At 49.3% G+C, this 27,171-nt stretch overlaps 2 protein-coding genes across 2 annotated transcripts in view; both read right to left on the bottom strand.

Annotated features, from left to right (window-relative positions):
- The window catches only part of NSFL1C (NSFL1 cofactor), a 146,224-nt gene that overhangs the window by 70,944 nt on the left and 48,109 nt on the right, over positions 1–27,171 (bottom strand). The window lies entirely within an intron of this gene.
- On the bottom strand, positions 5,759–26,026 carry TRIB3 (tribbles pseudokinase 3). Its single transcript, XM_083507684.1, has 5 exons — positions 25,572–26,026; positions 15,249–15,539; positions 12,362–12,654; positions 8,692–10,275; positions 5,759–8,329 (listed from the first exon to the last, which is right to left on the bottom strand). The coding sequence occupies exons 2-4, from the start codon at positions 15,537–15,539 to the stop codon at positions 9,780–9,782; spliced, it is 1,080 nt and encodes a 359-aa protein (XP_083363810.1). The 5' UTR covers positions 25,572–26,026; the 3' UTR covers positions 5,759–8,329; positions 8,692–9,779.

The following is a 27,171-nucleotide window of genomic DNA, read 5'->3' as shown; positions in this document are numbered from 1 at the left end:
GCTTACATCCATCCTCCAACTGCCTCCAGGATAAGAAAGAAATAATTAAATGCTCATTAGGTTAACATTTCATAGAATCATAGAGTTCGAAGGGACCCCGAGGGTCATCCAGTCCAACCCCCTGCCATGCAGAAATCACAGCTAAATAACCCCTGGCAGATGACCATCCAACCTCTGCTTAGAAAGCTCCAAGGAAGTGGGTTCTTTCCAAAGCGCTGCAAAACAATTTCTGTTCTTATCAAACCTGCTTGGCGATACGTGGCCACTGAGATTATTTCACATACATTGAAGCTTTAACTCAATTGTCCCCACCCTTTTCCTTTCTGCATTTCATTTCCCTCCGACCTCACTGCTTACATGTCTGCACCTGCCAACCTTGGCTCACATTTTATTTACGCCTCTGGTAAAGGAGACGCGAGCTCACGAAAGCTTCACATATGCTGCCGTAGATCTCGGTTGTTGTTGTGGCTTTGCTCCAAAAGGACCTCTCTAGAAATGTAACTATCTCTTTTGTTACACTTGATGGGTGTTTGGTGGAGGACAAGGAGAACCAGGGGGCAGGGTCCAGGATGCTCAAATTACTGCCACCAGACCTCCCCTTTCATGACGTAACCGTGATGTATGAGTGATGTAGTTTGGGGGGTGTAACATGGGGATTAGCAGCTAATAAAAGTTTGGGTTCTCTTTTGTTGGGGGCTTCCATCTTGTTCCACCTTGTGGCAGGTGGGAGTCCTGTCGCGACAGTCTTCAATAAAGACCAAGCCTACTGGCTGCTGTTTTGCTCTGGTATTCCTGGCTGGTGTCCTTGTTTTTTGTCCTCGGATTTCTCTGTTAACACACGGGAGACTCATGCACCAGCAAGTCCCCGTCGGAAGGGTGGTAAGCCCAAGCTTGTTTTGCTGATCTCCTGGCTGTGGCACTCACCATAGCCAAATAAACCCAGAAGGGTAGGTAAGTGGCGTCACTCTGTCAAGGCAACAAACTGCAATGGACAAGCAGCTATAGATCTTGTTTTCAGACTTGTGCACGCTCTAGAACAGTGTTTCCCAACCTTTTTTGGGCAAAGGCACACTTGTTTCATGAAAAAAATCTCGAGGCACACCACCATGCCAGATGGGGAAAGGTCACTTTTTACTTATGTAAAAAAAAATAAAAAAATAGTAACAGCATAGAAGGTAATGGTTAGGCTAGCATCCCTCTTCCAAATATGCTAGGTTTTTATTTGCAGGGACTGTTCTACATGGGAAAGCATTCAGCACTGTCATTCTCCCATCTGCCATCTGAATTGGTACTATTCTGGGTCAACTTACTCTGCTGCATGTGTAGATGAAAATGGCACCAAGTGTGGGGGAGGGGGCAGAACAGGTTTCAGATACAGGATATTAAGCATACACATACTTCAGATTGAACTGGTTGCTTGCTTTGCAAGTTTTCATTTCCCAAATGACTGCCTTGGCAAGCGCAATACCTACCAGGCTCAACGCCGGTCTCGCGCTGCCGCTTCCCGCGCTCTCAAGGACCCGGGAGGAGGAAGGCGTGAAGGCAATCCCGAAGGCGCAAAAACCTCGCGCATGCGCAGGCCTTCTGCCTGCGACAGCCCAGTAGGCCAGCCGAAGCGAGCGGCGATGGGATGTGGGAGGGAGCTCGCTCGCCGCCCCGCGTGTGCCTATGTGGGGCACGTTACAGCCCCGTGACGTCAGCGCCACGCAGGCAGCCAGGCAGGCAGACGGCGAGAGCCCCGCGCTGGGTGGCCTCTCCTCGCCGCCGCCGCCCCGCCTCTCGCCGCCCGACTCGCCCGCCTCCCTCCCACGGCACACCAGGCAATGTCTCGCGGCACACTAGTGTGCCGCGGAACACCGTTTGGGAAACACTGCTCTAGAACAGCACTTCTGCAAGAGCAGCTTTCAAGATCCCAAACTCCGCAGTTTGCTTGCTAGCATTCTGTCATTTGCTCCTGTAGCTCTTCCAGGAAAGCAGGAACTGTACAATTGTGCATTGGTGAATGGTTTGCAGAATCCTGCTTTCCCTCCTACCAAATTCAGAACTGCGTACGCCCAGGTCAGAAGGTTGGCAGTTCAAATCCCTGCAACGGAGTGAGCTCCCGTTGCTCTGTCCCAGCTCCTGCCAACCTAGCAGTTCAAAAGCACACCAGTGCAAGTAGATAAATAGGTACAGCTCCGGTGGGAAGGTAAATGGCGTTTCCGTGCGCTGCTCTGGTTTTGGTGTTCGGTTGCGCCAGAAGCAGCTTAGTCATGCTGGCCACATGACCGGAAAAACTGTCTGCGGACAAACGCCGGTTCCCTCGGCCTGTAAAGCGAGACAAGCACCGCAACCCCAGAATCATCTGCGACCGGACTTAACTGTCAGGGGTCCTTTACCTTTACTTTTAAGCCCAGGTTGCATCAGACTGGGCTTCCTCCTTACCCAGAATAGAAGCAAATGAAAATTCTGCTACATGTATTTTCCAGCCCTGGAACAGAAAATAGGTTCCAGGGCCCAGCCCTGGTTCAGATTTAGATTTGTGAATTGCTCCTTCACACCACCCTTCTATATTCTAAGCCTGTGGGTGGGAGAGAGAGAGAGAGAGAGCGAGACAGGAAGTTCTGACAGGCTATTCTGTATTTGTAGGGTGTGAGACATAACAAGAACACGTCAGCTTAGCACAGCCTTTGCCAACCTGGTGCTCTCTGGATGTTTCAGGCTACAATTCTCACCATTCAATGGAGTTTCCTGTTGTCTTTGTCCATGGAGTTTTCTTGGCAGGGATACTGGAGTGGCTTGCCGGTGACAAACCTAGGCAGCATCTTAAAAAGCAGAGACATCACCTTGCCAGCAAAGGTCCGTATTGTTAAAGCTATGGTTTTCCCAGTAGTGATGTATGGAAGTGAGAGATGGACCATAAAGAAGGCTGATCACCAAAGAATTTATGCTTTTGAATTCTGGTGCTGGAGGAGACTCTTGAGAGTCCCATGGACTGCAAGATGATCAAACCGATCCATTCTGAAGGAAATCAGCCCTGAGTGCTCACTGGAAGAACAGATCCTGAAGCTAAGGCTCCAAAACTTTGGCCACCTCATGAGAAGACTCCCTGGAAAAGACCCTGATGTTGGGACAGATGGAGGGCGCAAGGAGAAGGGGACAACAGAGGACAAGATGGTTGGACAGTGTTCTCGAAGCGACCAGCAGGAGTTTGACCAAACTGCGGGAGGCAGTGGAAGACAGGAGTGCCTGGCATGCTCTGGTCCATGGGGTCACGAAGAGTCAGACACGACTAAACAACAACAATGGAGTTTCAGTCCCTAACTTCCAGAGGTTTGAAATTGTCCTCTCAAACACCAGGAAGGCACCAGGTTGTAGGAAGGCTGGATAAGAGAGTTGGGTATGTACATGCCACCCGCAGTTCCTTGGGGTGGGGGGATAAATGTAGCCAAAAAAGTACAGTGGTGCCCCGCAAGACGAATGCCTCGCAAGACGGAAAACTCGCTAGACGAAAGAGTATTCCGTTTTGGAGGTGCTTCGCAAAACGAATTTCCTATGGGCTTGCTTCGCAAGACGACAATGTCTTGCGAGGTTTTTTTCCCTTTCCCCCCCCTTTTTCTAAGCCGCTAAGCCGCTTATCAGCTGATCCGATCAGCAGATAAGCCGCTAAAAGCCGCTAATAGCGCTAATAGTGCTAATCCGCTAATCCGTCAATGGGCTTGCTTCGCAAGACGAAAAAACCGGTAGACGAAGAGAATCACAGAACGGATTCTTTTCGTCTTGCGAGGCACCACTGTATAAGTACTTATCTCAGGCTTGTAAACAGAAACTCACCTATGGCGAGTCTGTTTTGCTTCCAGCAGACCAGTTTCTAACTTTTCAAAGCCACACAGGATCAAAGGGGTTAACCTCAGGCCTGGGGGCTGAATGCTGCCCTCCAGGCCTCAGCCCCCAGGCCCAGTGTTAGAAATTAGCCAGGCGTGTTTTGCGACTGGTGCAGGTCCAATTGTAAACACACGGGGGAACTTTGGATGCCAGGCTGACGACTAGAGAAAGCAAAAAAAGTCACTTAGAGAAGGATCTGAAATATTTTCCTTGAATCTTGAATTTGTTTTATTCTGGATTGTTTAATTTGATGTTTTGATGTGTTGTAAACTGATGTGGGATTTGTTCTTTAAAATATAAAGTGGAATAATATTTAATAATAATAATAAAAGGTAAAGGGACCCCTGACCATTAGGTCCAGTCGTGGCCGACTCTGGGGTTGCGGCGCTCATCTCGCTTTATTGGCCGAGGGAGCTGGCGTACAGCTTCCGGGTCATGTGGCCAGCATGACTAAGCCACTTCTGGCGAACCAGAGCAGCGCATGGAAACACCGTTTACCTTCCTGCCGGTACCTATTTATCTACTCGTACTTGGACGTGCTTTTGAACTGCTAGGTGGGCAGGAGCTGGGACCAAGCAACAGGAGCTCACCCCATCGCGGGGATTCAAACCACCGACCTTCTGATTGGCAAGCCCTAGGCTCTGTGGTTTAACCCACAGCGCCACCTGCGTCCCCAATAGAATCATAGAGTTGGAATAGACCACAAGGGCCATCGAGTCCAACCCCCTGCCAAGCAGGAAACACCATCAGAGCACTCCTGACATATGGTTGTCAAGCCTCTGCTTAAAGACCTCCAAAGTAGGAGACTCCACCACACTCCTTGGCAGCAAATTCCACTGTCAAACAGCTCTTACTGTCAGGAAGTTCTTCCTAATGTTTAGGTGGAATCTTCTTTCTTGTAGTTTGGATCCATTGCTCCGTGTCCGCTTCTCTGGAGCAGCAGAAAACAACCTTTCTCCCTCCTCTATGTGACATCCTTTTCTATATTTGAACATGGCTATCATATCACCCCTTAACCTCCTCTTCTCCAGGCTAAACATGCCCAGCTCCCTTAGCCGTTCCTCATAAGGCATCGTTTCCAGGCCTTTGACCATTTTGGTTGCCCTCCTCTGGACACGTTCCAGTTTGTCAGTGTCCTTCTTGAACTGTGGTGCCCAGAACTGGACACAGTACTCCAGGTGAGGTCTGACCAGAGCAGAATACAGTGGCACTATTACTTCCCTTGATCTAGATGCTATACTCCTATTGATGCAGCCCAGAATTGCATTGGCTTTTTTAGCTGCCGCGTCACACTGTTGGCTCATGTCAAGTTTGTGGTCAACCAAGACTCCTAGATCCTTTTCACATGTACTGCTCTCAAGCCAGGTGTCCCCCATCTTGTATTTGTGCCTCTCATTTTTTTTGCCCAAGTGCAATACTTTACATTTCTCCCTGTTAAAGTTCATCTTGTTTGTTTTGGCCCAGTTCTCTAATCTGTCAAGGTCGTTTTGAAGTGTGATCCTGTCCTCTGGGGTGTTAGCCACCCCTCCCAGTTTGGTGTCATCTGTTGGTGTTAGCCTGTTCGAGTCAAATGTATCCTTAAACTCTGATCATGTTTTGCTTGTCTTTATAGAAAGGGGGAGGGTGTATATAGAAATTAGGCTACATTCATTCCTTGTCCTACTTTGGCCTCCGGCCTGGCGAACCATTGGAACGCATCCCTCTGGAAAATGTCATGTTCAATTCCTGGCAGGTGCAGGGAAAGGTCTGGGGACGGAGAATCGCTCAAGAAACCAGCAGGTGCCAAGATGGGCCAATTGCCTGGCCTGGGAGAGCAGCACCAGAGTCCAGCAACATCCGTCCTTGCAGGGGAATCAAACTGCAACAGAGGTCCGCTGCAATGATACTCTCGACAGCAAATTAATACATCTTTTAATTTCCAAGAGACAGAAAAATAGGTGAATTCACTCTGTTAAAAAAACAACACAGAAGGCCTCTCCCAATGGTAGTGTCATTATTTGGTCAGGTATGAAAGCTACATTTGCACCAAGGCAGGATGAGTGGGCGGCTGGGGGGGGGGGGAGGCAGAGGCAGAGGCAGGAAGGACTAAACCAGAACTGGAGCATATTTGGCTGCATGTGAACCAGAGAGAATTATTTCCAAAGGAGACAAATCTCTGACCCTTTTCGCTCTCCCCTGAAAGCACCAGCAGGGTTCCAGCTCCCCCAGTTTCACCCTTATATCCAAGGTTTGCTGATCAGAAGCTGGGCTTTTTTCGCCCGAGGCGTCTGCCCGCACCGGTTCCAACACGCCCTCCCTGAATAAACAAAAAGTCACCCCGAGGGCAGAACCGTGCGCCCGTTTTTGCAGCAGCTCAACCGTCAAGGCTCCCTCCCAAAGGATGCTGGGAGGTTGCTGTTGCGATCAGCTCCCGCTTGCAGGTTTCCCAAAACCTCTCCATTCTGAAGGAAATCAGCCCTGAGTGCTCACTGGAAGGACAGATCCTGAAGCTGAGGATCCAAGACTTTGGCCACCTCATTAGAAGAGAAGACTCTCTGGACAAGACCCTGATGTTGGGAAAGATGGAGGGCACAAGGAGAAGGGGACGACAGAGGACAGTGTTCTCAAAGCTACCAGCATGAGTTTGACCAAACTGCGGGAGGCAGTGGAAGACAGGAGTGCCTGGCGTGCTCTGGTCCAGGGGGTCACAAAAAGTAGGACACGACTAAATGACTAAACAACAAATTCGCTTGGCCACTTTAAGGTGCAGGTTTAAGATGGGTCGCTGGCCCAGTTTGCATGCAGAAGGTCCCAGATTCGCTCCCCGTGGGGTTATGAGAGACTGCTGCCTGAAACCTTTCAGAGCTGCTGCCAGCCAGTGTACACAGTATGGAGCTGGATGGACCAATGGTCTCACTCAATGTAAGACGGCTTCCTGTGTTCCTATCCAGCAGGCTCTTCTGATGTGCTGAGAGCCTTGTGAGAGGTGCCCAGCCCCCTCCAAGAGGGACAATTCCCAGAGTAGAAGGAATGTCTCTTAAAACCGGTTCTGCAACCATGTCTTAAGGGACACCTGACCTTTCCGGTCCCAGGGAGACAGAGAGATTAAAAGCTGGCTTTCCATCATGGGGGGTGGGAATGCGGCACCCTGTTTTCCCACCGCAAACTTGGGAGGGCAGAGCTGGCATGGAGCAGAGGAGAGAGACCCTGAAGTATGTGTCAGGATCCTGCTCAACACCCCACCACATTTGTGTCCGCCTCGGTGAACATGCCAGGGCCCTCTGGCATGTGGGGCTAACTCCAGCCCTTTCTCACCTCGCACCTTCCCAATGTTTGGGTTCCAGTTCCCATCAGCCACAGCCAGTGCCGACGGGAGCCCAAAATGTTGAGAGGGTGCCAGGTTTTTGGAGAAGGCTGTGCTAAGGCTGTTTGGAACAGCACAAGAGAAGGGTGGAGACAGTCTCCTGCCCATGTGCAGAGATCCCTCCCTAGCTCCAAGGCTGCGGGGTTTCTGTTTGGAAACTGCATTTGCTAAGGCAGCAGAATCTCTTTAGGTCTGACCACCCCCCACCCCACCAAATCCTGCTCCGGAACAGGGTAGGCTGGCGGCAGTGGCTTCTCAATGGGGACGTGTGGGTCGGCAAGGGGTGAAGTTTGCCCACTATCGATCCCCACCACCACCTTTCCCAGCCTCCAAACCATACTCTTGTCCCACACTGGCATGGCAACTCCTCAATAATCCTGAGAGCTGCAGCTCTGCAAAGAGAATCTGCTGTTTCCAGGGTTCTTTGGGCAAAGCTGTGACTGTTAAAAGAAAGCTGTCAACGAATGGGGTCGGTGTGTCTTGAGAATTTGTAGAACCTGAGATATACAGTCATACCTCGGGTTACAGATGCTTCAGGTTGTGTTTTTTCGGGTTATGGACCGCCAAAACCCGGAAATACCGGAACGGGTTACTTCTGGGTTTCGGCGGTCGCGCATGCACTAAATCATGCTTTGCGCATGTGCAGAAGCGCCGAGTCGCAACCCACGTGTGCGTAGATGCGCCTCTGTGGGTTGCGAACGTGCATCCCACACGGATCATGTTCGCGACCCGAGCGTCCACTGTATGCCTATACATTTCGCCTGTTTTTGTCAGAAACACTTCCTCTTGCAGTGTTGCCTCACCAACCAACCCCCAAGAAAAAAATAGAGAAAAATCTATGCAGGCCCCCAAGCATGGGTGCCCTGCAGAAGGCCAAAGACAATGGGGGTGTGCTGGGGTCCCAGCCCCCACAAATGTTGGCAAGAGAAGCCTGTAGACCCCTGCAAAGGGACCGCACTTTGAGCGTTGGCAACCCTCCTCCCCCTCCCCGTGGTTCAAACGACAGCAGTGGACCGTTTCGTGGAATACTGGGGTGGGAATGAAGTTCTGATTTTTCAAAAATGGAGGTTAGGGATGTGGTGCAATATTCAGGGCACCCCAGAAGGGGTAGTAAAGGTACCCCTGCCCGTACGGGCCAGTCTTGCCAGACTCTAGGGTTGTGCGCTCATCTCACTCTATAGGCTGGGAGCCAGTGCTGTCCGCAGACACTTCCGGGTCACGTGGCCAGCGTGACAAGCTGCATCTGGCGAGCCAGCGCAGCACACGGAATGCCGTTTACCTTCCCGCTGGTAAGCGGTCCCTATTTATCTACTTGCACCCGGGGGTGCTTTCGAACTGCTAGGTTGGCAGGCGCTGGGACCGAACGACGGGAGCACACACCGCTGCGGGGATTCGAACCGCCGACCATGCGATCGGTTCGGCAAGTCCTAGGCGCTGAGGTTTTACCCACAGCGCCACCCGCGTCCCACCAGAAGGGGTAGCACCCCACAAAGAAAGTGAGATGGAGGCATGTATTTGATTTTAAAAGGCTTTTAAGATCCAACCCACCTAGCGTGGCCAAGTTTCTCCTTCAGCCCTGGGGAGGCAAGTAGGAAAGGCTCCATGGGGAAGGTCTCAGGCTGGGGGCTGAGGCACCCTCAGCAACCCCGAAACCCAGGCAGCCTGGAAACTGTCAAGTACTGAGATAAATTCAAGTAGAGAAAAAGTTAAGGCCCACGAGGCCCACTGGAAACCTCATTTTAAGGGCAGAAATTGGAGGCACTGTGGTGAAAACTGGGCGGGGGGTGTGTGTAGTTGTTTAAGGCCACAGGTTTTCTAGGAATTGTCAAGGGGGGGGGGGGAGAGGAGACTGCACACAGCTACTGACCCCAGCCCCTTCCCTCCAAGGCTGGCACTCTGCCCTCCTCCCTCACAAGGCATCTGGGGCCCCCAGGCAAAGCAGACTTTCATTCGGCACTGCAGAACAGAGAACGACTTCTCCCGAATATGGCAGCCGGACTGCAGCAAGAGAGAGTCTTTACAGCCGCTTTCTGTTTCAAACAAAAAACCAGTCCAGTGCTTTGACCGAGGCAGCTGGTCAGTCACAAATTCCCAGTCCTTGATCTTGCAATCCATCCATCCTTTTGCAACCTGAACCTCTTTTGCCAACAAGGCGTTCTGCGAGAACAGCGGCTCGGAGCTCCAGGCCTTAGTTTCGGAGTCCTGCAGGGCTGCTGAGAAGCACCCCTTTCTCAACGCAGGAGAGTTTTGCTGGTGGGGATCAAGAGTTCCAGAATGGTCCTTTGGCACATGCGAACAAGGAGCGCGCCACGAAGCGTGCGCCGTGATGCGAGGAAGGTGCTGACGCCCGCCATCGTCCCTGACCTGGATGTCAAAGCACCCGTTTGCTGGCAAATGTGACTGCTGCCTTAGCTTGAAAACACTTCTTTCTGGGGCACGATCCTAGCGAGGGAACTGAAGGGTGAGAGGGGGTCTCCCTCCCATGTTCATGGCTAGTCAGGACAAGACAAGAGTCACGTCAAGACAAGAGTCACCCTGTTGCTTTTTTGTCCATCTCGTTCTCCTTGGCGGTTCAGCTGTACAGGCCTCCCTCCTCTTCCTCCTTGGCCTTGACCTCCCTCAAGCCCCCCACGTCTGGGACCACCTGCTCCAGCCCCTGATCTCTGGAGGGGCCGCTCCAAGAGCCCTCGGAGGTGCTGCCAGGAGCCAGCCATGGGTGCAAGAGGATCCCGCTAGCCGTCAGCCTCTCAGATGGGTCCTTTCGCAGGAGGCAGCGGATGAGGCAGCGGGCTTTGGGCGAGAGGTCCTCGGGGATGGCAAAGCGCCCGCGGCGGATCTTGCCGAAGAGAGACAGGGGCTTGGTGTCTTGGAAGGGGTAGCACCCCACGAGGAGGGTATAGAGCACCACGCCCAGGCTCCAGATGTCAGCAGCCTTGCCAGAGTAGGACGCCTTAGAGCTGAGGATCTCGGGACCCACGTAGGCCGGGCAGCCATGCTTGTCCTCCAAGGAGTCGTTGGGACCTTTCAGCAAACATGAGTCCTCCAGATTCTCCAGCAGCAGTTTGGATCTGGGCAGAAATCCAAGGGGAGAGTTAGCCAGGAGCCAGAGATCACTCAAAGGCAGAATACAATGGAATACAGTGGTACCTCGGGATGCAAACAGGATCCGTTCCAGAGCCCCGTTCGCATCCTGAAGCAAACGTAAGACGTGACTGCGCCGCTTCTGCGCATGTGCTGAAGTCATTTTGAGCATCTGCGCATGTGCAAGTGGCAAAACCCAGAAGTAACACACTCCCTTACTTCCGGGTCACCGCGGAGCGCAACCTGAAAATATTCATCCCGAAGCTACTTCAACCTGAGGTATGACTGTACAATGGAAAAGAACCCCTAATTTTGCAACTGGGAAAGCTGAATTCTGCAATAGGGATGGATCAGTCAAGCTTGGGAGCAGATCTGCAGTTTGGCTGTGTAACTGATGGATCCCCCCTTTTCTTGGTTTTACAGAGTTTGGGTTCTCCTCCCCACCCCCTGAATTATTTGAATGATTCTGTTGGGGAAGAAGCACAAGACATTTTAGGAGGAATATAGGCAGGTATGGCACAAACATTTTAAAAAACAACTCTGGACACTTAATTTGGATCAGACAGTCTGCGATAAGCCATGTCTGCGATAAGCCACACGGGCAATGTTGGGATGCGCTGGAAGGGCGCCGTAAGGGGCCAGCGCCTCTGGGTAGCTCTTGGCTACCATCAATTTGATTTAATTAATTTTTATAATGAAATATTTTTAGATTGTGTGATTATTTGACTGTTGTTAGCCGCCCTGAGCCCGGCTTTGGCTAGGGAGGGTGGGATTTAAATAAAATTTATTATTATTATTATTATATGAACCTGAGTACTGAACAGTACGACTGCATCTTACTTGTGCACGAGTTCAGTTCCAAGGGTCCTACATATACACGGTAATTTCTTGTACCCAAATCCTTGGAACCACCCTGCAGCTAATGGGTTGGAGAAGGAAAAGGAAGGAAGGAAAGAAGGAAGGAAGGAAGGAAGGAAGGAAGGAAGGAAGGAAGGAAGGAAGGGCATTCTGAGCACTCTCAGAGCCTACAGAGGGCTTAAAAGCTCTTTACACACCGGGTAACCCTAAGCAGACCTGTTGCAAAAAGAGCTTTTAAGCTCTCCACCTAGCTTGGAGTTAACTTGCTGTCCTAGACTGGGTGGATGCAGAGAAATGGCGGAAGGAACTGCCTGGAAAACCCCCACGGGAGGAAGGCTCAGAGCCCGGGAGGGGTGATGGGGCGACAATGAGCGGTCAGAGGGAGAAGACAGGGAAAAGGGAAATGTCGAAAGCTGAAGAGGCAACAGGACTTAGTGAGCGGGGAGAGTCTGTGGCAGAGAGCAGTCCAGAATCGGAGGCAGAAGTGGAAGCAGGAGGGTGGGATGAGGGAGATAAGAGGCAGAGAGGAGTCTGGCTGGTGAAGAGGCACAGGTTTCTCCCCTTTCTGCTGCAACAAGCTCTCTTCCTGCCTGGTGTCCCAGGCAGCAAGTGAGAGGAGCAAAGGAGCGGAAGGATATACAGGCACAGTCTGATTGCTTGGAAAACACCCTGGAGAGGAGGAGATATAATCTTTGGGGAGGTGGGGACCTTTAGCCTTGGCAACCGGTACATGGGGGCAAGACCTGAGTTGCTGCGCTTATTAGGCCTGACACTCCTGTGCAGACCCTGTTTTGCTAATAAAGTGTTAACTCCAGAAATATCCTGATTCTGTGCATTAGCAATTGGAGGGTGGGCCACAAGTGAATATTCTGAACAACACAATCCTAGCCATGTCTATTCAGAAGTAAGTTCCATCGTGTTCAAGGGGCACAGCTCCCAGGTAGACGTGAATTATGGCTTTACTTTCAACTAGACATGGATGGGATCGCCGTGCAATTGGTTTTACTTTGTAATCGCCGCCTTTATTAAACAAGAAACAGCTTTCTCGGTGTGATTTCATACTGGCTGGCTCGCGGCAGCTTCCACCAGCCAGACTATGGTTGAAATTGCCCAAGTTAAATGCGCCTCTGATGCGCTCGTGCCGCACATAATGTCCAGTGGAGCTGATCAAGTGAGCAGGAAAGTGTCAACAGATGCCCCTTCTCACCCCCTCACCTTTCTCGGTCAGCAAACACGAATTTCCGCAGTTTGAGGTCTCGGAGGACCACGCCGTGCTGGTGGCAGTGGGCGACCGCTTCGGCCATCTGACGGAAGAGGACAGCCGCTTCGGGCTCGGGAAGGCGCTTGCACCGGCGCACATAGTTATGCATGTCGTCCCTCCCGGGCTGGAAGAAGACGTAAATGTTCTGGTCTCCGACAATCACATCTGCCACACGGGCGATGTTGGGATGCGCTGGAAGGGCGCCGTAAGGGGCCAGCGCCTCTGGGTAGCTCTTGGCTGGATAGACCTAAAAACAAGGAGCAAATTGTTACAAGGAAGCAAATGAGCAGAAGAAGTGCAAATGCAGCGCGCAGTTAACCTGTGGAACTCGCTGCCACAGTAGGCAGTGGTGGCTTTAAAAGACAAACCCATGGGCACTCTGAACAGTGCAATCCTATCCATGTCTGCTTGGAAGTAAAGCTATCATTCACCTCTACCTAGGAGTAGGGCCCCTTGAACACAATGGGGCTTACTTCGGAGTAGACATGGACAGCCTTGTTAAGTGTGTTTTTCTGTTTTTCTCTCCACCAAAAAAATGCTAATGCATAAAATCCGTTCCCCTCTTTCAGATGTCATTATTGTTTAGACACTCCTTCCTATTGTTGATTTTCGCTTTTTAACTTATCAGTATTTCTTGGCTTTTTGAGGTTTTTAAATGGATACTTTCTGTTGCTTCTACTCTTATATATCGCATACTGCCTACATGAAAGGGTGAATTATGGCTTTACTTTCAATTAGACATGGATGGCATTGCCCTGCGATTGGTATTACGCCTTTATTAAATAAGAAACAGCTATTTTATTGTCCAACAACAGAAAACCTTGCATTTTTTTTATCTGTATATCTTGCTGATCCGTAACTGGAGAAAAAAATAACAATTCTCCGTTTAATAGAAACACTTTAGAGACTCTAAAGTGACTTTATTTGACTCCCCTTTCATTCTGCACCAATAGAGTTGTGGCCATTTTTGTCCATGGTTCACTAGTTCCCCAAAAAAGTGCCCAGAGAAAACGTGTCACAGAAAATAAAATCGATGTTGGAAAATTAAAGTCTTTGGTGAGCTTAAGGCAGAGGAGCTTCTAGCGGAGGTGGGCTTCCCTCCTTCCAAACAGAACATAAACACAGCCTCCTCCAAAAGCACATAATCCTCAACTCTTTTCATACTAAAAAAGTCAACTTGGTGGGTTGGGAGTTGGAGGAAACGGAGTATTTCAGAAACAATGGAAAACTCAAAGCAAGCATGACATTCCATGTTCAGCCAGCAGGTGTCAGCGTTGCTCAGCCGCTAGCAGCTCTGCCAAAAATGGCATCGTTGGGAAAAATAATATTGTGGCACTTCACAAAAGACACACAAATTTACCATGGCATAAGGCTGCTTCGCCAAGCCAGTGCCCTATTAGCTGCAGTCAGTGTGCATCCAAAACATATAGAGGGCACTTGCCGGGCAAAGGTTGGCATAATCATTCATAGACTCTAGTCCACAAATGACTATTATGCACCGTTATAAAGTTCTTTGCCTTTAAAGCGCTACAGGACTCTTCCTTTTTCAACAAAAGGTTAACAAAAATCCCCCTGCCCAACACACACAGCCTAGTTCAAAGAGGCAATTTTGAAAATGGCAGGATGTGTCCAGGTAGAACGATGGGGGTGGAGACGCTCCTTCAGGTATACAGGACCGAGGCCGTTTAGGGCTTTAAAGGTCAGCACCAACACTTTGAACTGTGCTCAGAAATGTATAGATACAACAGGTCCCTATTTACACTTTCTGGAAACAATCACAGACCTTTCCCCCCCAATAGTTCTCCCTGTGGGATAGATAAGTGTTTTTCCATGAGTGCCCATTGCATATTGTTTTTCATCTTGTTTTAAATGCACCTGCTGATTTTATTGCATGTTGCCTTGAGGCGATTGCGTGAGGTGAATAATAATAATAATGATAATAATAATAATAATAATAAGCGTCTCCACCCCCATTGTTCTGCCCGGACACTCAGGTCCAGCTGTGAGGGCTTTCTGGTGGTTCCCTCACTGCGAGAAGCCAAGTTACAGGGAACCAGGCAGAGGGCCTTCTCGGTGGTGGCGCCCTCCCTGTGGAACGCCCTCCCACCAGATGTCAAGGAGAACAACAACTGCCAGACTTTTAGAACAGTGTTTCCCAACCTTTTTTGGGCAAAGGCACACTTGTTTGATGAAAAAAATCTCGAGGCACACCACCATTACAGCCCCGTGATGTCAGCGCGCAGCGTCACGCCGGGAGGGACGCACGAAAGTGTAAGTTTCAATTTTTTTCCCTTCCCCTTGCCGGGGAACCTCCAAGCTTTGGGGGTGGGGGGGGGAGGCAGCAAAGCGAGGCAGGAAGGAGAGCGCGGCTTGGCTGGGTGAGCTTTGGCAGGGGCAGGGAATGAGAGCCGCGAGGCGGGCGCTGCGGACGGAGGCGCTGCCCGCCAAGCTCGCAGGCAGCCAGGCAGGCAGACGGCGAGAGCCCCGCGCTGGGCGGCCTCTCCTCGCCACCGCCGCCCCGCCTCTCGCCGCCCGACTCGCCCGCCTCCCTCCAGGCAACATCTCGCGGCACACCAGGCAACATCTCGTGGCACACTAGTGTGCCGCGGAACAGTGGTTGGGAAACACTGTTTTAGAAGACATCTGAAGGCAGCCCTGTTTAGGGAAGCTTTTAATGTTTGATCTATTACGGTATTTTAATATTTTGTTGGAAGCTGCCCAGAGTGACTGGGGAAGCCCAGCCAGATGGGCGGGGTATAAACAATAAATTTATTATTAATTATTATTATTATTATTAACAAGTCAGGAAAAAAAGACTATTTTCTCCAGCAGGTTTCCTACCTTGCAGGTGTATTCTGCCTCCGTGTGTCTGTCCACAGCCCTGTAGCAGCGGCCGCCTTCGGTGGCCTCCAGAAGGATATATGGGCCAATCTGGGATATTCTCGACTCCTGGTCTGTGGCAGGAAGGGGGCTGGAGGCAAGGGGTTGGAGGCAAGGGCTCGGGCTCGGCAGCAGGCTGAGACGCGGGCGCTTGGCTTCTGGGATGCTGGTCTCAGGTGCATCATCAAAGTCCAGCCGCTGCTTCTTCTGCGATGCAACAACCAGAGGACACTCCTGCGCAAGCAGACTCATCTGGAGGGGGAAAGTTAGGAGCGCAAGGGGTTAAATCAAAAGGGTCACGGGGGCACGGCTAGGTGACTAAGGGAGCTAAGACCCCCTTAATGTATAATACCCATTTTGCACTTGATCATTTATTGTGGCAGCACCAGAACTTTGGAACCCCCTCCCTGTAATCTTTTCGGCACATTTTTGTTCAGGCAAGCCCACCCAGATATTTAGAAAGCTGGTGCGAGTTTTTAATCTGTTTTCAGTCTATTGCTACTTTAATTTTTGGAAAATCTTAAATTGATGTTAATTTTTCCTATCCATAACATTTTTTTATTTTATCTTTTTTGTAACCCACTTTCCCCCTCTGTTAACAACTTATTTACGGACACTTATTCTTAGATATACAAAGATACATACCCATTACAAAGTATCTTTTTATAATATACTAAGGAAAGCAGCTACTTAAGTCTAAAAAAGTACAAAGAAAATGAGAGACCTAAAAAAAGAGAAAAGGGAAAGAAAGGGAAAACTACAATACAGTGTTTTTTGTAAACCGCTTTGAGGGTCTTTTTCAGGTTTCTTTTTCAATCAGGCAGTATATAAATTTCATGAAATAAACAGATATCCATTCCTAGCCCTGTTACTAGTCCTCAGTGTCTGGTATTAAGAAACAGCCCATCTTTAGAAACTGAGATTGTGGACATGAGAACTGGCGGGTGTCTGTCTTTGGACTCAACCTGTGGTTCTTAATAGCACCCCTTCTCATTTAACATTGCCTGTGGTTCTTAATAGCACCCCTTCTCATTTAACATTGACTGAACGACCCAGGGCTTTCCCCCCCGGGGGTATTCATACCCTTTGTGGCTTAGGGCCCTCGTACGTACGGGACCACCTCTCCTGGTCTGCCCCTCAGAGGACCTTAAGGTCCATGAATAACCATAGTTTAAAGGTCCCTAAGGAAGTCAGACTATCCTCCACCAGGGCCAGGGCCTTCTCAGTGATGGCTCCGACCTGGTGGAATGCTCTGTCCCAGGAGACCAGGGCCCTGCAGGATTTAACCTCCTTCCGTCAGGCCTGTAAGACAGAGCTATTCCACCTGGCCTTTAATTTGAATTCAGCCCGATCTTTTATTTCCCTTCTCTTCCCTCCCCCTCCCCTTTTTATGAAGATCACCCGCTCTGAGACCCCACAGCTAATTCTCCCCTGGTCTCCTCGCTGGCCCAAGTAGGACCAATTCAGCCAGCTAGCCCTGGGGATTATCTAATGCTTATTAGATGGATTTCCCCCAAATTGATTTTTGAATTTTATTGTTATGCATGTTTTTTATACTGTATTTTATGCTGCTTTTACAATTAAGTGTTTTAAATTTGTTGTTAGTCGTCCTGAGCCCGGTTTTCTGAACCGGGAAGGGCGGGGTAGAAATAAAAAACTATTTATTTATTATTTATAAACATTTGTGAATCTAACGGGAGAAGAAACTGAAAATAAATAAATAGTTTCTTCTCTAGCACGGCGAATCGTCATTTCCGTTGCTACCCCCAATGGCGGCCTCATTTCCTGCCACCGCGTTTCCTGAGTCTCAGACGGAATGAGAATACCCCTAAACTTTTTTTGGGGGGGTAAAGCACTGGAACTAACCAAAGGGCATTGAAGAAGACAGCAGTATACATTAAAGCAGGGGTCAGCAACCTTTTTCAGCAGGGAGCCCGTCCACTGTCCCTTAGACCTTGTGGGGGGCCGGACTATATTTTTTTTGGGGGGGGGGGAATGGAAGAATTCCTATGCGCCACAAATAACCCAGAGATGCATTTTAAATACCGTATTTTTCGCACCATAGGACGCACCGGACAATAGGACGCACTTTGTTTTAGAGGGGGGAGAACAAGAAAAAAAAAATCTCCCCCTCTCTGCCCAGCGCCCCTTCAGTGAAGCGGCAGGAGGCGCTGCAGAGAGAGGGGGAGAACTTTCCCCCTCTTGTTTTCCCACTCTAAAACAAGGTGCCGTTTAAGGTGCGTTCAGGCGGCTACCTTGGAAGCCTGGAGAGCGAGAGGGGTCGGTGTGCACTGACCCCTCTCGCTCTCCAGGCTTCAGGTTCCTTTCGACCTGCTCTTTGGGGCTGGCAGGGGGAAGCCCACCACCAGCCCCAAAGAGCAGGTCAGGGAGCAGCGGAAAGGCGCAGCGGAGAGGCTCCTGCCATAGCCACGCGTCATCTCTCCAGCCGGGAGAGGGTCGCGGGGCTATGGCGTCTTCGCTCCATGGGACGCACACACATTTCCCCTTCATTTTTGAAGGGGAAAAAGTGCGTCCTATAGAGCGAAAAATATGGTAAAAGGATACATTCTACTCATATAAAAACACCAGGCAGGCCCCACAAATAACCCAGAGATGCATTTTAAATAAAAGCACACATTCTACTCATGTAAAAACAAGGTGATTGGGCCGGACCCGAACCCTGGGCCTTAGTTTGCCTACCCATGCATTAAAGGCTATATTGTTGTTGTTTTTAAAAGCAACAACAACAACCCACCCAGATAACAGTTCTGTGTAATAAAAAGGGCATCATTATGAAACCTTTAAAGGTAAAGGTAAAGGGACCCCTGACCATTAGGTCCAGTCGTGACCGACTCTGGGGTTGTGGCGCTCATCTCGCTTTATTGGCCGAGGGAGCCGGAGTACAGCTTCTGGGTCATGTGGCCAGCAGGACTAAGCCGCTTCTGGCGAACCAGAGCAGCACATGGAAACGCTGTTTACCTTCCCGCCAGAGCAGTACCTATTGATCTACTTGCACTTTGACGTGCTTTCGAAATGCTAGGTGGGCAGGAGCAGGGACCAAGCAACAGGAGCTCACCCCATCACAGGGATTCGAACCGCCATCCTTCTGATCGGCAAGCCCTAGGCTCTGTGGTTTAACCCACAGCGCCACCCGCATCCCAGTTATGAAACCTTTACATCCATTCAAAACAACATCAGTGATTTAACAGCACCAAAAGTGAGAAACATTTTTACCCATCTCCTCCTCAACCGGACAGAGATGCTGCGAAATAAGACTTCTCTGGGGAAGGCAAGTTCCACACTCACCACTGCCGCAGAAAACCGCCTGCCCTGCAGTGTCCACCAAATGTAATTTAAATTTTTTAAAAAATCAAAAAGATTCGGGAGAAGAGAGTCTCCCAGCAACAGTCTCTCCCCCAGAGGTTCTGGACCCTGGGAGCTTCAGTGCTTGCCAAACACTTCATCATCTCATGTGCCTGAACATTCAGGGCAGTTGCTTTCGAGGGATGGAAGCGCAGGGTTGAAGCTCACAGCTGGTGCTAGCAGAAAGCGCATTGCTCCACGCGAGTCAATGTGGAAAGTCTTACTTCAGTCTTCACCCAACGCCCGGCTTCCGAATTTTTCAAAATCAATCTCGTCCCTACCATTCTCACCTTATCTTCCCAATAAGAGCAGACTGACTCTCAGGATGCTACAAACACCAATTTTCACTTGGTTGTATAAGTCATGACTAAGCAGCAATGTAGAGCATGCCAGTGCCCGATTTATGTATAGTGGTACCTCGGGTTAAGTACTTAATTCATTCCGGAGGTCCGTTCTTAACCTGAAACTGTTCTTAACCTGAAGCACCACTTTAGCTAATGGGGCCTCCTGCTGCTGCCGCGCCGCCAGAGCACGATTTCTGTTCTCATCCTGAAGCAAAGTTCTGAAGCACTATTTCTGGGTTAGCGGAGTCTGTAACCTGAAGCGGATGTAACCCAAGGTACCACTGTATAAGCTAAACCATGGGTAGGCAAACTATGGCCCGGGGGCCGGATCTGGCCCAATCGCCTTCTCAATCCAGCCCATAGACGGTCCGGGAATCAGCGTGTTTTTACACGAGTAGAATGTGTGCTTTTATTTAAAATGCATCTCTGGGTTAGTTGTGAGGCATAGGAATTCGTTCATATTTTCTTTTCAAAATACAGTCCGGACCCCCACAAGGTCTGAGGGACAGTGGACCGGCCCCCTGCTGAAAAAGTTTGCTGACCCCTGAGCTGAACAAGCTATAGCTCAGGGCCCCAGTCTCTTGGCAGCCCAAAAAAATTTAAAGGAAAACAACAACTGGTCGTACATTTCCAAAATATAAGCTAAAAAATGAATAAAATAAAACCTACATACAGCAACAGTGTTTTGTGTTGTGTAGGCTCCTATTTGTTATGTGCAAATGGCTTTAGATACCTATTAGGTCCATAAATGACCATATAGTATATATTCAACACAAACAAAACAGTGGCAATTTGTTGATGACAAAGGACAGCTGGACATATAAAGGGCCCCATTACCTTCAGTAGCTGAGGGCCACATCAAACCTTAATCTGGCCCTGGGGCACGCCCGCCCACCCACCCACACAGCCCTCCCTGTGTGACTGACCGTCACAATAACCAGTGGCAATGAGTTCTGCAATGTGTGGGGAGAAAACCACAGTGCCCAGGCATGCAAAGGTAAGAGCAGCCCTGCCTGGTGCAGTCCACCCACAATACGTAGAGGGAAATTTGCCAGCCTGCCAAGGTAGCCATGCCAACCTAGTTTGCTCCCAGGAGTCATCAGAGGGCAGAGTCTATGAGCTGTCATTGCTGCCTCTCGTGCCAGAAGCTGATGGCTTGGGAGAACAATGGGGCGAGCAATGTTTTGCATGTACAATGAGGCATGAGGGTGTTTGCCTCAGGGATGGGTGGGTATTGAATCATCACACACAGCAAGGTGGTCAGAGTGTTGGCAGCTAGACTGGGGACTGGGAGCGGCCGCCAAGACCATATAACACCGGTCCTGAAAGACCTACATTGGCTCCCAGTATGTTTCCAGGCACAATTCAAAGTGTTGGTGCTGACCTTCAAAGCCCTAAACGGCCTCAGCCCAGTATACCTGAAGGAGCGTCTCCACCTCCATCATTCTACCCAGACACTGAGGTCCAGTGACAAGGGCCTTCTGGCGGTTCCCTCCCTGTGAGAAGTGAGGTTACAGGGAACCAGGCAGAGGGCCTTCTGGGTGGTGGCGCCCACCCTGTGGAACTCCCTCCCACCAGATGTCAAAGAGAAGAGCAACTACCAGACTTTTAGAAGACATCTGAAGGCAGCCCTGTTTAGGGAAGCTTTTAATTGTTTAATAGACTATTGTATTTTAATATTCTGTTGGAAGCCGCCCAGAGTGGCTGGGGAAGCCCACCCAGATAGGCAGGATATAAGTGATTATTAATTATTAATTATTATTACTCCTTAAACCAGGGTTACAGTCACAAGGATTTGCAAAAGGACATCATTTGCACAAACATACCGGTAATTGATTGCAGACACAACCTTGATGGCAGAAAGTGAGGAGGAATTAAAGAACTTTTTAATGAGGGGGAACAGAGGAGAGCGCAAAATATGGTCTGAAGCTCAACATCAAAAAAGCTAAGATCATGGCCACTTGGCCCATCACCTGGCAAGTTGAGTTGGACACGACTAAACAACTAAACAACAACAACGTGCAAGGATTTTCAAAAGGACATCATCTGCATGAACATAACTGAATGCAGGAGGCCTTTTCGTCACTACAAGCTGCCTGCAGGCACTGCCTTCTAAACAGGGAGCAGAGGTTTCCAGAGCTGTATGCAAGCGGAAGAGCGTGCCAGCCTCAAGGCTCCAAATGCCTCCAGAGAGACTGCAGGGAGGAGCTTTCAGCTATCTCTCTTTCACTCGCTCTCATCAGCAAGGAAAATAAGTGGATGATGCAAACAGAGCGCAAGTCCCCCAGCCTCCACCCCCCCCTGCTGACCCAGGAACGAGGTTGCCTTGAGGTCACACCTTTCCTCTTGGCAACATGATCTCTGGATTTCCTGAGAAAAGGCTGTGAGCTCTCCAGGACAAAGCAAGGAAAGAAATACTCTGTCTATGCTCAAAGCTCTGATCCCTTAGTTTCTTTCTTTTTCTAAAAAAAAGATATTTATTTGGGGTTTATAAGTTACAGAAAAGAAAAAGAACAATAGAATATTAAGCTAAACAAAACAATACCTTACAATACATCAAAAAAAAAGAAAAAGAAAAAACAATACAACAACAAAAAGAAAAAGAACAAAAACAAAAACATTTAAAAACACATCCAACCTTTCCATATCTTTACCTTTCATGTACTTGTTTCATCGACCTCCTCACGCCTCCCCTCTTTGTATTCTAGTTCAATTAGCTATTCCAGCAAGTCCTTTCCATCTTTCTCAATTTCCGTTCTAAAATTTAACTTAAGACAGTCTAACCTTAAATTTTCCACTTTGGTCCATTAACAATCTATTTTTACTTAATTCTTTATAACATTTCTGCTAAAGCCATATAACTTCGTTCCAGCATCCTTCTAACATTCATTAATTTTGCAATATTTCTGTAAATATACTTTAAATTTTTTCCAATCTTCTTCCACCAACTCTTCTCCCTGATCTCGGATTCTGCCAGTCATTTCCGCCAGTTCCATATAGTCCATCACCTTCATCTGCCATTCTTCCCGGGTGGGTAGATCTTGTGTCTTCCAATGCTTTGCGATGAGTATTCTTGCTGCTGTTGTGGCATACATAAAAAAGTTCTATCCTTCTTTGGCACCAATTGCCCGACCATGCCCAGGAGAAAGGCCTCTGGTTTCTTCAGGAAGGTATATTTAAATACCTTTTTCATTTCATTATAGAACATCTCCCAGAATGCCTTAATCTTTGGGCATGTCCACCAAAGGTGAAAGAATGTACCTTCAGTCTCATTACATTTCCAACATTTATTATCAGGCAAATGATAGATTTTTGCAAGCTTGACTGGTGTTATGTACCACCTGTAAATCATTTTCATTAAATTCTCTTTTAAGGCATTACATGCCGTAAACTTCATATCTGTGGTCCATAACTGTTCCCAGTCAGCCATCATAATGTTATGTCCAACATCTTGTGCCCATTTTATCATAGCAGATTTCACCGTTTCATCCTGAGTATTCCATTTCAACAGCAAGTTATACATTCTTGACAGATTCTTAACTTTGGTCTGATCCTTTAGTTTCCGTTTCACATGTATTACTAACTCAGCGCAGTTCCAGAAGTGTGCTTTAGTACAGGGGTCTGCAACCTTTAAGACAAAAAGAGCCACTTGGATCCGTTTCCGAAGAAAAAAAACCTGGGAGCCGCAAAACTCGTCATTATAAAAATAATTTTTTTGTCACTTTTAAAAATTATTTCTTTGTTTGACCCCTCAGAATTACTCCTCCTCATAGAAATAAACGTTAAATCAACAAGTTACCTTTTTGTGTGTGTGTGTTCTTCACTCCCCTTCAAAACAGTGACCAGCGTACATGCCCCCTTTCAATGTAGCGGGCGGGCAGGCAGGAAGGTGACGTCAGGACGGTGCGTGACTAACGCACGCACCGCCCCCATGCGACGTCACAGCCAGTACAGTGCTCGCAACAGTGGGGAGTGTCGGGGTGCACAATGCGCCTCCTCCCCTCGCTAGTATCCGCCCCGGAGCCGCAGCAAAGGTGTAAAAGAGCCATATGCGGCTCCGGAGCCGCGGGTTGCAGACCCCTGCTTTAGTATATACACAGACACCCTTAAAAGTACAGTAGTACAGTTATATAGGTTTGCTTATAATTACTCAATTGCAAAAAATAAATTAAAAATGCCACCCCTCTTTAAAAATTATCGTGGCAATTAAACAGCATAAAGATGAACAGTAAGATTACAAACACAACATATAACAGCAGAAATAAAATTTCCATTCCAAATCAGTAGCTGAAATCACTAAGTCAGTCAGTAGTGCGTGAGACCCTAATCATGGGTTCAAGGTTTCTGCATTGCCGCGGGTTGGACTAGATGACCCATAGGGTCCCTTCCAAGGCTGCAATTCTATGAAATCCAGACATCCACCTGGAAGAATTGCCCCACTGGGAAAGCCTGGAACCAGGAGCTCAGCCACCATCAGCCTTTCCTAAGTGCTCAGAGTGCGTTGCACGCATTATATCAGTAACTTTTACAACAGTCTTGTAGGGTAGACCAATGTCACCACCTCCATGGTACAAGCGGGGGCCCAGGCTGTTAAGAAAATGGTTTGCTGAAGGCCTCCTAGTTTGTGGCTCCTGAGATTTGGTTCAGTGACTTCCCAATCCACACTCAATCTCCAGGGGGCAAACGTCACCTTATGGAAAAATATCATTGTTTAAAACCAGCCCTCAATTTCCCCCTCCCTAGGAAAACAGGAGTTTCTGCAAAGGGCAATTTTGAGTGGCAAAGCAGCAGAAGAGGGGTATTTAACCCCTTCCCGGTCAGCTGCTGCTTTCAACCTAAGCTCCCAAGTGCGGCTTTGCAGTGGTAAATACACCTGCAATCCTGGTGCAGCTGGGGAAAATTTGGAGCAAGAGAACAGCCGGCAGGAAGCTCTAAGCCCGCCTTCCCCAACCCGATGCCCTCCAGATGTTTTGCACTACAAATCCCATCAGCCCAAGCCAGCACAGCCATACACATCTTCACATACAATGTGCCCTTTGGCTTTTGCAGCTGCTACACTGATTATCGCTACACCATCTTTTACTTCTGTCCTTTGTTGCTGGCGTCCATGCTGTTCCTGGATTATTGATCCAGACCCACATGCAGTTGTATCCTATGGGCTCCATCATAGTATCTGTCATGGCCACAATATTTTGGGGAGGGAGTAGGGTGGGCATTGCAGTTCCTCAGCTGTTTTCCCCACTCACAACTATGTTCGTTACAAAGGCACCCTATCCAATTTCATTTTTTAAAAAAAGAAACTCTGTACATGCACAGATAAAAAGTATTGGTCTGACCCAAATCAGATACTGCCGACTCCACATGGAAGCCTTTGAAAAAAGTGGTCTGGGTCAGGCCTCTGAGCACTGGGCACCCTCCTTTGAAAGAGGCTGCCACTCACTTGGTTACCTGTGACTAGTTTAGAATCGCCCCAGGCGACCAGAGAGGGGAAAGCTAATGCCATTTAGTTGTGCAACATCTGGTTATGACTAAGGCAGGTATGTTAGTAAGAAAGGTTTTATTGGCTAATCATTTTTGTGGACCTAATTTGCACGGCTTTTTTTAAGGCTCTTACTCGCCTGTTGCATCAAACATTTTCTGAATTGCCTCGCCTCACCCGAGGCAACCGCAATTGTTTGCTGTGGAGGAAGTCTGAAGATTCATTGAGAGTCACTCCATGATGTGATACTGACTGACGGATATGTCTATATTTAATCAGCCGCAGGAAAGCTGCTGCTTCTCAGCCGTAGGATCTAAGAGGCTGTTCTCCAGGAAAAGACTTAGCTGAGCCCAGGGGCCACATGTCAGGCCCCCAAATTCACTTTCTGCAGTTGCGACCCATAAGGAACAGAAAGCAACAGGCTCAGCCCGGCTGGAATCCTATGCCTGTTAATTAAATGGCTGCAATTTGGACTCATTTTTCAAACCGAGAACAAATATGCAAAGATGCCTTATTCCCAGCCAGTCACACAATCAGAACCGTAGAGCTGGAACGGCTCTCCAAGGGCCATCTAGTCCAACCCTCTGCAAAGCTAAAGAACCCAACTCACTCAGCACCACCCACACTGGCTCCTGGGTTTCAGGTAGAGTAGACCTATCTGGAGGTGCTTGGCACTGAACCTGGGTCCTTCTGAAAGCAAAGCAACTCCTCTACCCCTGGATTATGCCCGGATGCCCCGTCTGCTGGGTCCGCAGTCCTTTTGCCTGGAATTCTTCCTTCCTATACCCAAACACCTGGGTGCCCCTGGTGGGACACACTTTGGCCCCTTGGCGCTGAAGGAAAGCCGCTTTGGATGCCAAGGCTGCCTCTGAGCATGGCCAGAGTGGAGCCCCTTTTTTAGCCTGTTGCAGCAAAGACTGTAGTGGCTCGCCAGAGAGACGCCCACCCTGTGGGTCCTTCCTAGCCCCTTTCAGGGGCTGAAATCAGGTCCGGGGGCTAAGCGATTCTCGCCCTCCCTCCCCCCGAGATCCAGGTGGGGTCAACAGCCGGTGCCCACCTGAGCCCCCACCCCACGTCCTTCTTATCCCCCTTCTGTACCTTTGGCGGCGGCGGCGGCCTCGACGGCGTTCCCTATATGCGGGTCTTTTTTTTTGGAGAGGGGTCCTTCTGTTGCCTTCTCGCCCCCCAACTCCGGCGTGCTTTTCCTCCCTTCCTTGCCCGACGAATCCTGCAGGGTAGGCGGAATCCAAGGGCAGGGGGGGCACCCAATCCAGAGGACCCCCACCTCGGGGCGGCGGGTAGGGTGGGATCCTGCGTCCCTCTCCCCGCCTAAAGGCGACAGCAGCAGCGACGCTCCATGGTGCAAGCGCAAGCGAGCGAATGCGCCGTCCCCCAGCGGCGAGCGCCTTTGTCTGCGCGGCCGCTGCGGCTCCTGGCCGCGCCGTCGGGGATGATGTAACTCCCGCAGCCGCGGCTCCGCCTCGGTCCGGCTGATGCGGCAGGCGGCGCGGATTGCACCAGGCAGCCGGGCAAGGCGGGCTCCGCCCCGGCTCGGGTGACACGCGCCGCCCCGAGCCTGCAATCGCGCGCAGCAGCCCCGCCGGGCGGGTGCCCCCTCGGGGTCGCCTTGCAACCGGGGTGCGCCACGCGAGGCGCCCCCAAAGGCGTGGGACTAGTCTGGAAAGAGAGGGGCGACAGCTGCAACCCCGGGTCCGGATGCTAGCATTTGATTGACGTTGGAGTGAGACTGAGTTGAGAAATAAGACTTAAGAGCGCATATTGATAGAGGAATGTATTGGATAATATGTGAAGAAATATACAATAATAAGAGTACATTCATTTCTAAAAAAAAAGGAAGATATAACGGGAAAGACAGGAAGTCTAGTGGTATGTGTATGATTTTGGGGGGGGAATTGTTTTTGTTTTTTCTCTTATTTTTTGTTTCATTTTCTTTCTAGGTATATAAAATTTGTATATAATTTTTTGTATACATGTTGGAAATGATAGTAAGTCCTGTAATGTTATATGACAATGCTTACCGATGTAATAAAAGAATGTTAACAAATAAATAAAATGCAAATTCAAAAAAAGAAAGAAACGGAAACACCGTTTACCTTCCCACCAGAGTGGTACCTATTTATCTACTTGCACTTGGATGTGCTTTTGAACTGCTAGGTGGGCAGGAGCAGGGACCGAGCAATGGGAGCTCACCCCATCATGGGGATTCGAACCGCCAACCTTCTGATCGGCAAGTCCTAGGCTCTGTGGTTTAAGCCACAGCCACCAGCGTCTCTTTTAACAGGTAAAGGAAGGTAAACGGCATTTCCATGCACTGCTCTGGTTCGCCAGAAGCAGCTTGGTCATGCTTGCCACATGACCCAGAAGCTGTACGCCGGCTCCCTTGGCCAGTAAAGCGAGATGAGCGCCGCAACCCCAGAGTCGGTCACGACTGGACCTAATGGTCAGGGATCCCTTTACCTTTAAAGGATTAAATAAGGATTTAATGAAAGTTTGATATATGTAATTATATGCGGTTAAAATTAAAAAATGTATCTGTGGAAACCAGAAGGGTGAGGAGGGAAGTCCTGGGGTTCAGGGAACCACACAATTGCAGTAGTAGTAGTAGTAGTAGTAGTAGTAGTAGTAATAATAATAATAATAATAATAATAATAATAATAATTTATTTAATAATAATAA

The sequence above is a fragment of the Podarcis liolepis genome (genome assembly GCF_965112155.1).
Source record: "Podarcis liolepis genome assembly, chromosome: 6".
Classification (NCBI taxonomy): domain Eukaryota; kingdom Metazoa; phylum Chordata; class Lepidosauria; order Squamata; family Lacertidae; genus Podarcis; species Podarcis liolepis.
This window is presented reverse-complemented; position numbering and strand designations above follow the sequence as displayed.